This window comes from Galleria mellonella, unplaced genomic scaffold (genome assembly GCF_026898425.1).
Source record: "Galleria mellonella isolate WM207_F2 unplaced genomic scaffold, CSIRO_AGI_GalMel_v1 utg44, whole genome shotgun sequence".
In the NCBI taxonomy this organism is placed as follows: Eukaryota; Metazoa; Arthropoda; class Insecta; order Lepidoptera; family Pyralidae; genus Galleria; species Galleria mellonella.
The window spans coordinates 5,514,212-5,526,343 of NW_026442100.1; the positions used below are offsets into that span (position 1 = coordinate 5,514,212).

General features: G+C 34.5%; 2 protein-coding genes across 2 annotated transcripts in view; one reads left to right on the forward strand and one right to left on the reverse strand.

Moving 5' to 3' along the window:
- LOC113516388 (neuropeptide SIFamide receptor) overlaps positions 1-12,132 on the reverse strand; it is a 195,021-nt gene that overhangs the window by 35,137 nt on the left and 147,752 nt on the right. The gene's annotated exons all lie outside the window — the stretch shown is intronic.
- On the forward strand, positions 8,353-10,001 carry LOC113518957 (pupal cuticle protein C1B-like). The gene is made up of 2 exons (XM_026903995.3): positions 8,353-8,429; positions 9,215-10,001. Exons 1-2 carry the CDS (start codon positions 8,418-8,420, stop codon positions 9,620-9,622), a joined length of 420 nt encoding a protein of 139 aa, XP_026759796.3. The 5' UTR covers positions 8,353-8,417; the 3' UTR covers positions 9,623-10,001.

Sequence of the window (12,132 nt, forward strand, 5' to 3'; positions counted from 1 at the left end):
GTGGCAACTACATTTTACCAAGTAAATACTATATATATAATAAACTGCGCTCCTTACAAGTGAAAAAAAAAAACTTTCAATAATACATATGATCATCTTCTGTATGTATTTTACGAATTACAAATATTAAAAATGCAAAAACGAACCCAAATTTTCCCGTACCGATTTTATTTCCGTCTAAAAATTTTATTTCTCGACACACAATTTTTTTACCAATAATTGCAATTAAAGAGGTACGCACTTCGGCTCTACTGCGCTCCTTAAAATGTGGAATATGACGTTACAGTGATTTTTAAAAATCCCCAAAGAAAGGTTCGGTAATATTCTTGTAAAAAAATTATATAACAAGTAAGCTAACCTCTTTTTGTCGGGGGAAAAGGGATTGTTAGTAATGGAGACTGGGAATCCCATTGCTAGCAATATACCCAACCAGGTCGACCTCTTCGCGGTTCCCCCTGGAAACTATCATGGTTAATTCCTGATGAATTCATCGTAATGGGCTAACTGGTCTGTTTTCATGCTCACTATCATCCTTCATTGGTGCTTCGCTAGCGTATCCCGTTAGCGCAGGCGGGGTTACTATACCATTTTCACTCATCAAAAAAAACCTCTTTTTGTCTAGTAGGTTATAATATAGGAACGGTCACCATCTACATCCATTGAGTCCCTGCAATGTATTTCAAGTCGTCACTCCATCTAATCGGGGATCATCGTTCTACGCTATACTCGTATTTGCCCGTAAAGGGTCGCCACTCAAGAACCTTCCTTCCCCATTAGCTGCTGGTTCTACGAGCTATGTTACCAGGTTATCGAAGCTATCGAAGTTAGCTGAAATAGCGTGCTAGCCAGCTCGATAGCTATGTCGGTCATTTTGATTTCTTTGCGGATATCCTCATTTAGGATTTAGTTACATATATGAAACTATGTAGGACCATGTTTTGGTTCCATTGGCAAACACGCATTAGTTAAAAACCTTCGTCTTCAAACTTTCAGGTATTTTGGATGAAAAAATGTGGCGTAGTTTTCCGAATTAGATTCGTCAGTTATATGCTTATATACCAGTAGTATGTATGTTTGATATACTATTTAAGAGAAAAAAGCTTTCATTAATTATTATTATTAATAATATAAAAGTAATAAATAATCAACCTAATTAATTGTGGGTAAATTTTAAATCAATTATTTAGCTTTCATATCTTACCTAAATAAATCTTAATCATAAAATATTATTAATTCAATTAATTTAGTTTTAAAAAGAAAAATATATACTGGTTTTATTTTGAGAAAATTAAACCTTTTTGATAAAATGTTTAGAATTTAGCTGGAATTATGTAGTATGTTGATTCACACTTTCTTTCAAACGAAGTACGGACAAAACGCTTATTCCCAAAACAATTGGGAAAATAAAAACTTCGAGACTACCTCTCTCAGCGGAATATAAAAAGAATAAAGATTTTTTATGTGCAAAAGTTTCTGAGATAGAACGACTTTTTATTTATTTAGTTAGTATGCAAAGGGTTTAGCAACTCGTCAAAAGAACATCTGTAACAATTAAGATTGATTACGTTAATGTAAACTGGAATAATACTTCATCATCATCATTAACCATCACCATTTGTACAAAAGTCGATTGCTTGGGTACCTCTGTCTCATTCGTGTTTCAATCGTAAAGCAGTTGTCTGCATGGCTGTGTTTCGGTTTGAAGGGTGGGATATGGCGTGAATTTACAGGGTACAGAGGAATATAATACCTGAGTCCTCAGGAATGTTGAATGCATGAAACATTATATCAGTGTAATAAACAATATTGCACATTCCCTTTAGATGTTCATTTTAGAATCAGGCTTTATGGTTCAAAACAAAATTCGCGAGAAATCGTATACCACACGCGACTGAAGTCACGAGCAAAAGCTAGTGTCGGAATATTTTTATAATATGCAATAGTTGAATGTAACTTGTTGTTCAAAATGAACCTTTTTTTTACCTATACTGACAATTATAGTTTTTTTTTTATAAAAAAGAATATTTATAAACAATTAAAAAAAAAAACAAAATATGCATATAATTCTTCAAAAGTCAACAGACGGCATTTTTACTTATAAATAATAAAATCTTATATATAAAATTCTCGTGTCACGGTGTTTGTTACCAAACTCCTCCGAAATGGCATTACCGATTTTTATGAAATGTTGTGTGCATATTGGGTTGGTCTGAGAATAGGCCAACATCTATTTTTCATACCCCTCAATGACAAGGGCGACCCTCCCCCCCAAAAAAAAAATTTTTTTTGACAAATTTTTCCATTTTTATTTTATTATGATTTAGCATTAAAAATACATAAAACCTCAAATTTTCACCGTTTTACGATCAACTCCTGTTTTTTAATCGCGATTTTTATATGCTGCAATAGGGTTGCAAGATGGCAATCCAATATAATAATTGTAGTAGGATAAATTTTCATGTATAGTTCTAAAAATTATGTATATGGTAAAACAACGTGTGAGGAGTCGGCTAGTAATAATATGTAATACACAAGAACCTGCATATGTTACAAACACTTGTATCGTTACACGACTGTGGTTGTTAAAGAAACAAACAATAATTATCATAAAATTTTGGACGATTCAATGTCAGTGTGTACTGTAATGTATTCAACTGAACTACAATTATATAGTTATAAATGAAAACAAGTTATATAGGACAAATTATATTGCGTTACATTAGAGAAACTATATTTTTTTTTATACAACTTATAATGGCAAACAAGCTGACGGCCCAACTGATGGAAAGTGGTAACCGTCGCCTATAGACATGAGCAGTACCATGGACATAACATACTGTTTCGCCAATGATACCCCTATGCGTTGTCATTCCTGAGGACTTAGGTATTATTCCTCTGTACCCTGTAAATTCACTGGCATATCCCACCCTTTAAACCGAAACACAGTAATGCAAAGATAACTGCTTCACGGTAGAAACTCGAATAGGACAGGGGCGCCCAAGCAAACGACTTTTGTACAAAGTCTCCCTTTAGTAAATTTTCAATAATACTTCATACTTTTAATATAATGAGGTCAATATTCGATTGGCTGGTAATCATTGCTATCTGTAAGGTTGACCGTCGTACTGTCCGACTTGAAAATCATCATGGTATCCTGGTGATTTCGTCACAATGGACCAATTGGCCTGATTTCATCCTCACCTATAATTCTTCACTGGTACCTCGACAGTATACAAAAATAGCGTAGACGGAGCTGCATTTTCATAATGCAATGTTGGAGATGTTGCTTTACGTAAATTAGGTTCCGTTTCGATTCCCGGTTGGATCAATCTAGGTCCTTTCTGAATTGGCTAGAATGTATGTGTTTTAAGTTCTACCCTTCAGATGCTTATTACTTGTTTTTTTTTTTTATACCACTGAGGTGGTAAACAAGTATACGGCCCACCTGACGGTAAGCGGTTACCGTAGCCTATGAACGCCTGCAATATCAGAGGTATTATGCGCGCGTTACCGACCCTTAAGAAACCTCTTTACCCCCTTTTGAAGAACCCCATGCTGTAGTCTCTTGGGAAAACCTCGGCAGGGAGCTCATTCCATAACCTGAGTATTCGTGAGAAAAAACATCTCTGAAATCGCGTGGTACGCGACCATTTAGGCTGTAAATTTGGTTTTTGATAACACAGAGTATGCGATCTTGAGGAATGGGCAATTGGTATTTTTATATGGCACTTATACTATTAGTAACATTATAAAGTGCTTGTAGTTTAATTTTACTAGGAAAGTAGATTAAGAGTTAGTAAGAGAACAGTTTAAATTTCCATCAACGTTAACTTCTGAGTAATTGTAGAATTTTAAATTAAAACAAACCTTATTGAGAGGAAGGAGCGGTGTTGTTATAAAGTTATTTCTGTACCATTTATACATCAAAGTTAATCGTTTTGTATCTAGTCTCAATAATTTTGTTATCAAAGTTTTAATTGATGTTCATTTTTATAAGAATCTGTATTAGATTTGTTTCCCCCCCATCCCCCCCACTTGACTTTTGAATTTCTCGCATCCGATACTTAGTTATAAGCAGTAAATTTAATTTAATTTATAGGAAAACAAATTGATTAGAAGGGGACTTTATATTATTTTATAGTTGTGACTGAGTTTTAAGTTTTTTGTTTTATTCTTTTGAGTACCTCTTTTCTCAAAGAGGGTTGACGTCAAGCATGCGGCTAGTCGTAAAACTAAAAGCAAAATCTTTTTGTAATATGAATAAAAACATATTACTCCGACTCCAAATAAAAATTGGGATAAGGGTAGGAAGATGATGATTCTTTTGAATCTAGTATAAGAATGAGATGTGTAGACAGATAGATGTGTGTGAATGTGAGAAAGACTCTGTTTTCCGCGCTAAGCCTCTCATTTGGGCTGTGTGCGTATGAGTCGTGGCTAGTACAGCCAACCTAGCTCCGCCCAGAAGCGCAGAAGCTTCCTGGGTTCTTCACAGGCCTCACGGAGCGACCTCACCGTTCCGAGGATTTCTAAACGTTGATAGGCCACAGCCTCACATTTCAGGATCACTTGAGCAGCCGTTGAGGATGAGATGTGTAGATAGATAGATAGATATTCTTTATTGTTTCCTCCATAAGATTACAATAGTAAACTTATTATAGATATAAACAATTACTAGAAGTAATCACAGTGAGAAAACAATGGGCGACCTTATCGCTAAGAGATCTCTTGCAGGCAACCTTTGGATGGAGAGGAGTAATTATAAACAGTTTGACTATTTGTGTAGAGTAGTTGCTTTTTTTTAAATTCTTTTGAGGCTAGTATAAGGGTGAGATATGGAAGAGTATAGGGACATAAAACATGATGGATACCATGGGTATAATACCATGTTAAAAGTTTTGTAAGCACATACTATATTATATATATATACACTCCTCGCAAAAATTAAGGGAACATAAAAATTTTTGAAATTTTTGGGTGATTTTCAACAGGCCGTATTTCAGTGAAAAATAATCGTACAGGAAATTTAAAAAAAGGGTTTTGAAGCTTGAAAACTCTAGTTTTCAGATTTTTTGGTGAAAAAATTTTTTGAGCTCCGGTTTCCATGCAATTCTTAAACAAAGCTGAAAATATTTTTTTTTTTTTTTTGTGAAAAAAATTATTTTCAGCTTTGTTTAAGAATTGCATGAAAACCGGAGCTCAAAAAATTTTTTCACCAAAAAATCTGAAAACTAGAGTTTTCAAGCTTCAAAACCCTTTTTTTAAATTTCCTGTACAATTATTTTTCACTGAAATACAGCCTGTTGAAAATCACCCAAAAATTTCAAAAAATTTTATGTTCCCTTAATTTTTGCGAGGAGTGTATATTAATGTAACAATTACCGGTTTAACTTACGTGTAATTATATCGAAAAGCTCGACTAGTTTTGGAATCAATTCGCGACCCTTAGTCATAAGCGACTGTGACGCAACATACGTTTGACATTACATTATATAAATAATATAAAATTCCTTTTAACGACTGCTATATATATATAACAAAAAAATATCGCTTGAAGTTTTAATTTATCACTAATTTCATTTAAAAAGTGATTCTCTGATATTTGCAAAAAAACTTGTTTTTCTGTAAGTTCTATTGAAATATATTATATCTAGGTATGCTACTGGTTCCTTGATAGATAAACGAAGCAAATTCGTCGCCGCACCAGCGTTTTTGCATACAATAAATGCAATTATGTAACACGATTCAAACGTTGACCTTGGCATCAACCTACTTATTATAAAATCTTGTTCTTGATTACGTAGTTAAATATTCATTAATCAAGAAACTTGACGTAAAACCATATTTGGAGGTACGAACAAAATGAAAGCTCGTGGATGCGGCAACAGAATTTATTTGTACTTCAAAAATTTTATTTTTTATTTTAGAACAACTTATATTATGTATTTTTTTGTTGAAAATTTTATCACAGTCACTACATAGTATAAAACAAAGTCGCTTCTCAACTGTCTGTCCCTATGTATACTTAGATCTATAAAATTACCCAACGGATTTTGATGAGGTTCTTTTTAATAGATAGAGTGATTCGATACATGCATAATATAGTAGAGAAACAGTGATAATTTTAGAGGTTTCTAATGTGATTTGATGTAGTGTGCACCCGTGAGAATTTGCTTATTTGTTTGTTCGTTACTTCTTAGCACCTTAATTAATCGATCACTATAACATTTGGCAAATAAGTACTATACGGGGAGAAGAAGGACACAGGCTTTTAATGTCGATTAATAAACATATCACAGTTACGCGGACAAAGTCACGGGACAAATCTAATAAATATATAGTTACAGAATATATTACTAGTAGTACTATTCGATGGCCGTGTGGTCCCGGCATAGAATAGGCCATCCTTTTTTTTTCCGTGGTGTTCTTTTTTAATGTGTGAAAATGGATTGGTAACCCCGCCTGCGCTATTGATATACACTGACGAGGCACCAGTGGAAAATGACAGGTGAGAATGAATGCAGGTCACTTGGCCCACCATGATGAATTCGACAAGAATTAAACATGATGGTTTCCAGGGGGTACCGCGTGGAGGCTATAAGACCCCATTACTAACAATCTCTTCACCCCCTTTTCCGTAGGTGTTGTAAGAGACGACTAAGAGACGGCGAGGGATGGGCAGCAGCGTCTCTCTTAAAACATCTCTAAAGCCTAACTGCGGTTGACAATCCGCAGCCAAGCGTGGAAACTACTGACAAAATCCACCTAAGGGGAGGCTTATGTTCAGCAGTGGACAGTTAAAGGCTGATATGGTGATGATTATGACCATTTGGCTTTGCTCTGGTAATATTTTTTTTATAAAACTTAGAATGGCAAACAAGCTGACGGCCCACCTGATGGATAGTGCTAACCGTCGCCTATAGACATGACCAGTACCATGGACAAGATAGAGTATACTGTTTCGCCCATGATACCCCCCATGCGTTGCTATTCCTGAGGACTTAGATGTTATTCCTCTGTACCCGGTTAATTCACGCCATATTCCACTGTTCAAACCGAAACACAGCCATGCAAACACAACTGCTTCACGGTAGAAACACGAATGGGACAGAGGTACCCAAGCAATCGACTTTTGTACAAAGTCTCCCTCTACATACATCATCAATAACTTCAAAATGTGTTCTTGTTTACGGGAATTGTCAGAAATTATCAAGGTCAAGCGTTGATTTCGTGTTACAGTGGAAAGGTGACCACAGGACTTGTGGTTTGATTAATGAAATCTTTGTATGTTAATTAATATCTCGATATCAAGTTAGCTGATAAACTGCTGATAAGGGTCTAATAGTCGAGGTGAATTTAATTTCAGCATCCCCTATATTAATATTGTTATTATTGAAATTGTAACTGAACGAAGTTAAAAATGTAAAGTTAAAGTTTAAATGCAATATGAATTCATAGCGTCGCGTGTTGTGACGTAACAAAATAATCACATGCGTATTTTTTTAATTTTGAAGTTTTATCTTAATTTTTACCGTATTTGCAAAAGTGTTATTTATAATGTTTATTTATATTGTATTATTATTCTCTTTATCATGAAGAATGATATATAAAAAAAAATGTAAATATAAATTTCACTATTTGTATTTTAACTTCTCGATAAAACAAAAAATTAAAAAGTTCCTGTCTGCTTTGAAATCACTTAAACATTAGTTAGGCTTTCATATTTTAATAATATTTCTATACTAATTTGCAATTATGTAGTAAGTTGTTAAGTACCTTATATAATAAAAAAACATCTTTATATTATTATATTGTTTATAAATATTTATAATTATAAAAAATAAAGATGAATGTTTCGATACCGGTCTCGTGCTAGTGCCAAAAGTAGCGATTGGGTCCAGCTTTACATGGATAGATAAAATTTTCGATAAATTATGTATAGGCTATGTTATTTGTTGATAATGTAGCTTTCATTAGATGAAAGAATATTTAAAATCAGTTAAGTAGTTTTTGAGTTTTTTTCTATAAAAAACAAATAGGTAATTAATATTTACTTTTTATGATATAAGTAGGTATATATATAAATAATTTAATAAACACAACGGAACAAAGTGCAAATAATTGATTGTTATTCTTACATTAAAAATTAATAAAAAAAATAACTTTTTTGTTTCATGCCATCATAAAAAAATTAATACTTTAAATAATAAATCGTACATGAAGCTTTTTTCGGCCGCGTCCTCTCCTTCGCAGCTCAACGAGCCTATCTCCGTAATGTATACAGTATTCAAGTACGCGCATTGCGTGCATTCATTGTCGAATTTCGGCACGGGTCCATATAAATACCGTACAGAAAGTCAGTGTTGTTAGATAACTCTGTAAACTTGTGTTGTACACAACCATTCTCGTAAACAAACATGCAGACCATTGTAAGTTTTGTGTTGTGTTAATATATATATATACAATTATTTATTATCAAACAAGATATTCTTTTTTAGAAGCTCAACCATTGCATTATTATTAACTCAGTTAAAAAGTTCGTGTTTCAACCGTGAAGCAGTTGTGTTTGCATGGCTGTGTTTCGGTTTGAAGGGTGGGATATGGCGTGAATTTACTGGGTACAGAGGAATAACACCTGAGTCCTCAGGAATGGCTACGCATGGGGGGTATCATGGGCGAAACAGTATACTCTGTTATGTACATGGCACTGCTCATGTCTATAGGCGACGGTTACCACTTTCCATCAGGTGGGCCGTCAGTTTGTTTGTTATTCTAAGTTGTATAAAAAAAAAGTGAAAATATGTGTGTGTCTAATAGCCTCTTTGTTGGTCAAAATGTCTTACCTGAATTTTTTAGATCTGAATAGATATTTTTAGTTTACATGACAAAAGTATAAAATAAATGTGCAGCAGGCACAAGAGTGTTCTATTTTTGATAAGTGGATACATTTTGAGGTCAATAAATACAAAGTCTTGTTTCGTCCGTCATCACTTTGTTTTATATGTTTATAAAAACCTTTTAAGAACTTATTTTTACTATTAGCAGGTTTTATTCCGTTTTTAAATATTAAAAAAAAAAAAACTCTAAAAAAAACGGTTCAGTTGTTAAAATAGATTTATTAGACGTTACTAGTTTTTACAATTTATCGAGTTATTTTGTTTATTTGTATTAAAAAAAAAACAATTGTGTAATGGAAAATTCATTTTGTTTCCAGCTTGCTTTCGCCGCTCTCCTGGCCAGCGCCGTGGCCGCCCCTGGCCTGCTGGTCGCCCACGAGACACCAGTAGTGGCTGCAGTCCACGCCGCCCCTGTCGTGCACGCTGCAGTCCCCGTCGTTGGCTCCAAAACCACAATCACCAAGAGCAGCCAAGTCGTCAACCATGGAACCCCTATTGTACACGCTGTTCACGCTGCCCCCGTCGTTCACGCTGCCCCAGTCGTTCACGCTGCCCCTGTTGTTCACGCTGCCCCAATCGTTCACGCTGCCCCAGTCGTTCACGCTGCCCCAGTGGTTCACGCTGCCCCAATCGTAGTCAAGACTGCCCCAGTCGCTGTCGCGCACAGCACCTCATACGTTCATCATACCCCCGTGGTGAAGGCCGCTTTAGTCGCCGTCCATTAAGTGGAATCGATTTTAAGGTTTATAATAAATTAAGTGTTTTCTAATATTTTTTTTTTATTTTATATTTATTTCATTATGATTATTTTTTTTTCGAATTTAAATCACAATATTGAGAGATTAATTTATAATTTTTAATAGAAATTGCACTGTGTTTATAAATGACATATGTATTTATTAAATTTGAATAACTCTAAAGTAGCCATATTCTATCAAAATCCAAAAATGTACCACAATCTTACATATGATTATTGTGAATTGGATCAAAATGCATAATGATCTAGTTCAATGCATTATCAAAGATAATCAATTTAACACATGGGAGCACCCTTTATGTGGGGAAAAGAGATTGTTAGTAATATAGACTAATGGCCCCATTGCTAGAAAGTCCTATCAGGTCGACCTCCACGCGGTTTCCCCTGGAAACCATTGTGATTAGTATTATACTTCTTGCATTCGTCACGACGGGCTAACTGACCTGCTTTCATGCTCATCTATCCTCCCTCACTGGTGCCCCGCCAGCATATATGGATAGCATGGGCGGGGTTACCATGTCATTATCATTCATTAAAAAAAACACCCTTAATGACGATTTATTATCTACAAGTATTTATGTAATACTTTATTGTACACACTAATTATACATAAAAATATGACAGAGGTAATCAAATGTACAAAGGCGAACTTATCTCTAAAAAAGCTTTCTTCCAGCAACATCCAAAGTGTAAAGGAGCATCAATGTCAGCGGGTAGAGCAGTGTACAATATTGCTACAATTTACAAACAAAAAGAACTAGACAAATTTATATATATATATATATATATATATATATAATATTTATTAGACCATCTGCCATCTTAAGTATCTTGTTTGTTTAAAAACAATTATTAAGAAATTTCCTGTTTGATTAATACTTGTTAAATTTATAAAACAGGTATCTATGTATTTCAAAATACAATGGAATTGTGAAATTTCTCTATTTTGAAGAGAAGACCAGAGGGAATCTTTGTACAAAAATCGATTGCTAGGGCACCTCTGTCCCATTCGTGTTTTTACTGTAAAGCAGTTGTGTTTGCATGGCTGTGTTTCGGTTAGAAGGGTGGGATATGGCAGCAAATTTACAGGGTATAGAGGAATAACACCTGAGTCCTCAGGAATGGCAACGGATGGGGGGTATCCTGGTTGAAACAGTATATTTTGTTATGTCGATGGTACTGCTCATGTCTATAGGCGACGGTTACCACTTTCGATCAGGTGGACCGTCAGCTTGTTTGCCATTGTAAGTAGCATAAAAAAAAAATTGAAATCGCCTAAAAACACTACGCTATGATAGTTTCAATTAAAGTTTTGCCTAGTTCGTTTCCAAAGTGTAAATTGTACAATGTTTAACAAATGTTATGTTAACTGGTAATGATCATTAATTGGCCAATTTATCTTCTTAGTTGAAAATGCGTAGATCTTTAATCGCCTACGTTAAACTGTAATTAAAGACTAAGTACTGTTCAAACAGTAGAGTTTAAGATTTTGAAAATTTAAACGAACAAATTTTGATTTTGAAGAAAGGTTTTTGAAGCGAGCCCGTACAAACAGACGCAGTGTTGGATTTTTTTTAATTACTATGAAATTTTGCAAATATGTACCTATTTTGGATGAAAAGGACTTAAAATACTTTCATAAGGATTATTACATGTTAGTTATATGGAAAAACTAGTGGGGAAAAATTTGTGAAATAGTAAAAAAGGTAATATATGAACTTATAACATAATATGAAGATAAAAGAATTGTTCAATATGATGCCCACGGCTACTTTCTATCATCGTACGGCTCGCCATCGACAGGGAGTTCACCCTCATACCGTACAGCCTAAATGGTCGCGTACAACGCGGTTTCAGAGATGTTTTCTCTCACGAACACTCAGGTTATAGAATAAGTTCTCTACCGAGGTTCTCCCAAGAGACTACAGCATGGGGTTCTTCAAAAGGGGGGTAAAGAGGTTTCTTCAGGGTCAGCAACGAGCGCGTAATACCTCTGGTATTGCAGGCGTTCATAGGCTACGTTAACCACTTACCATCAGGTGGGCCGTATGCTTGTTTGCCACCTCCGTGGTATTTGGTGTGTTTACTATTGGGAACTTTATGTTGATGAAGATACAAATGAACTGGTAATAGAAATAATATGTGCAAATCTATCAAATGAATAAAAAAAAAGCAATAAATGTATATTTCAACGTAAACTACTATGTAACATATCTTGATACTCGGGGGAAATTTTAGAATAACTAGTTATATTTTTGTTGACACGTGAACATCGACGGTATCCGTTCAGTATTTCAGACTGGAATCGAATGAAGAATATATTAATCCTCCAAGGTAAAGACACATGTATTACTAAATATAACTTGTGGTTTGTATGAATTGTGATTAGAAATATCCTTATTGTTGTTTCATGCCATAGTTCATACATACATACATACATACATACATACATACATACATACATACATACATACATAC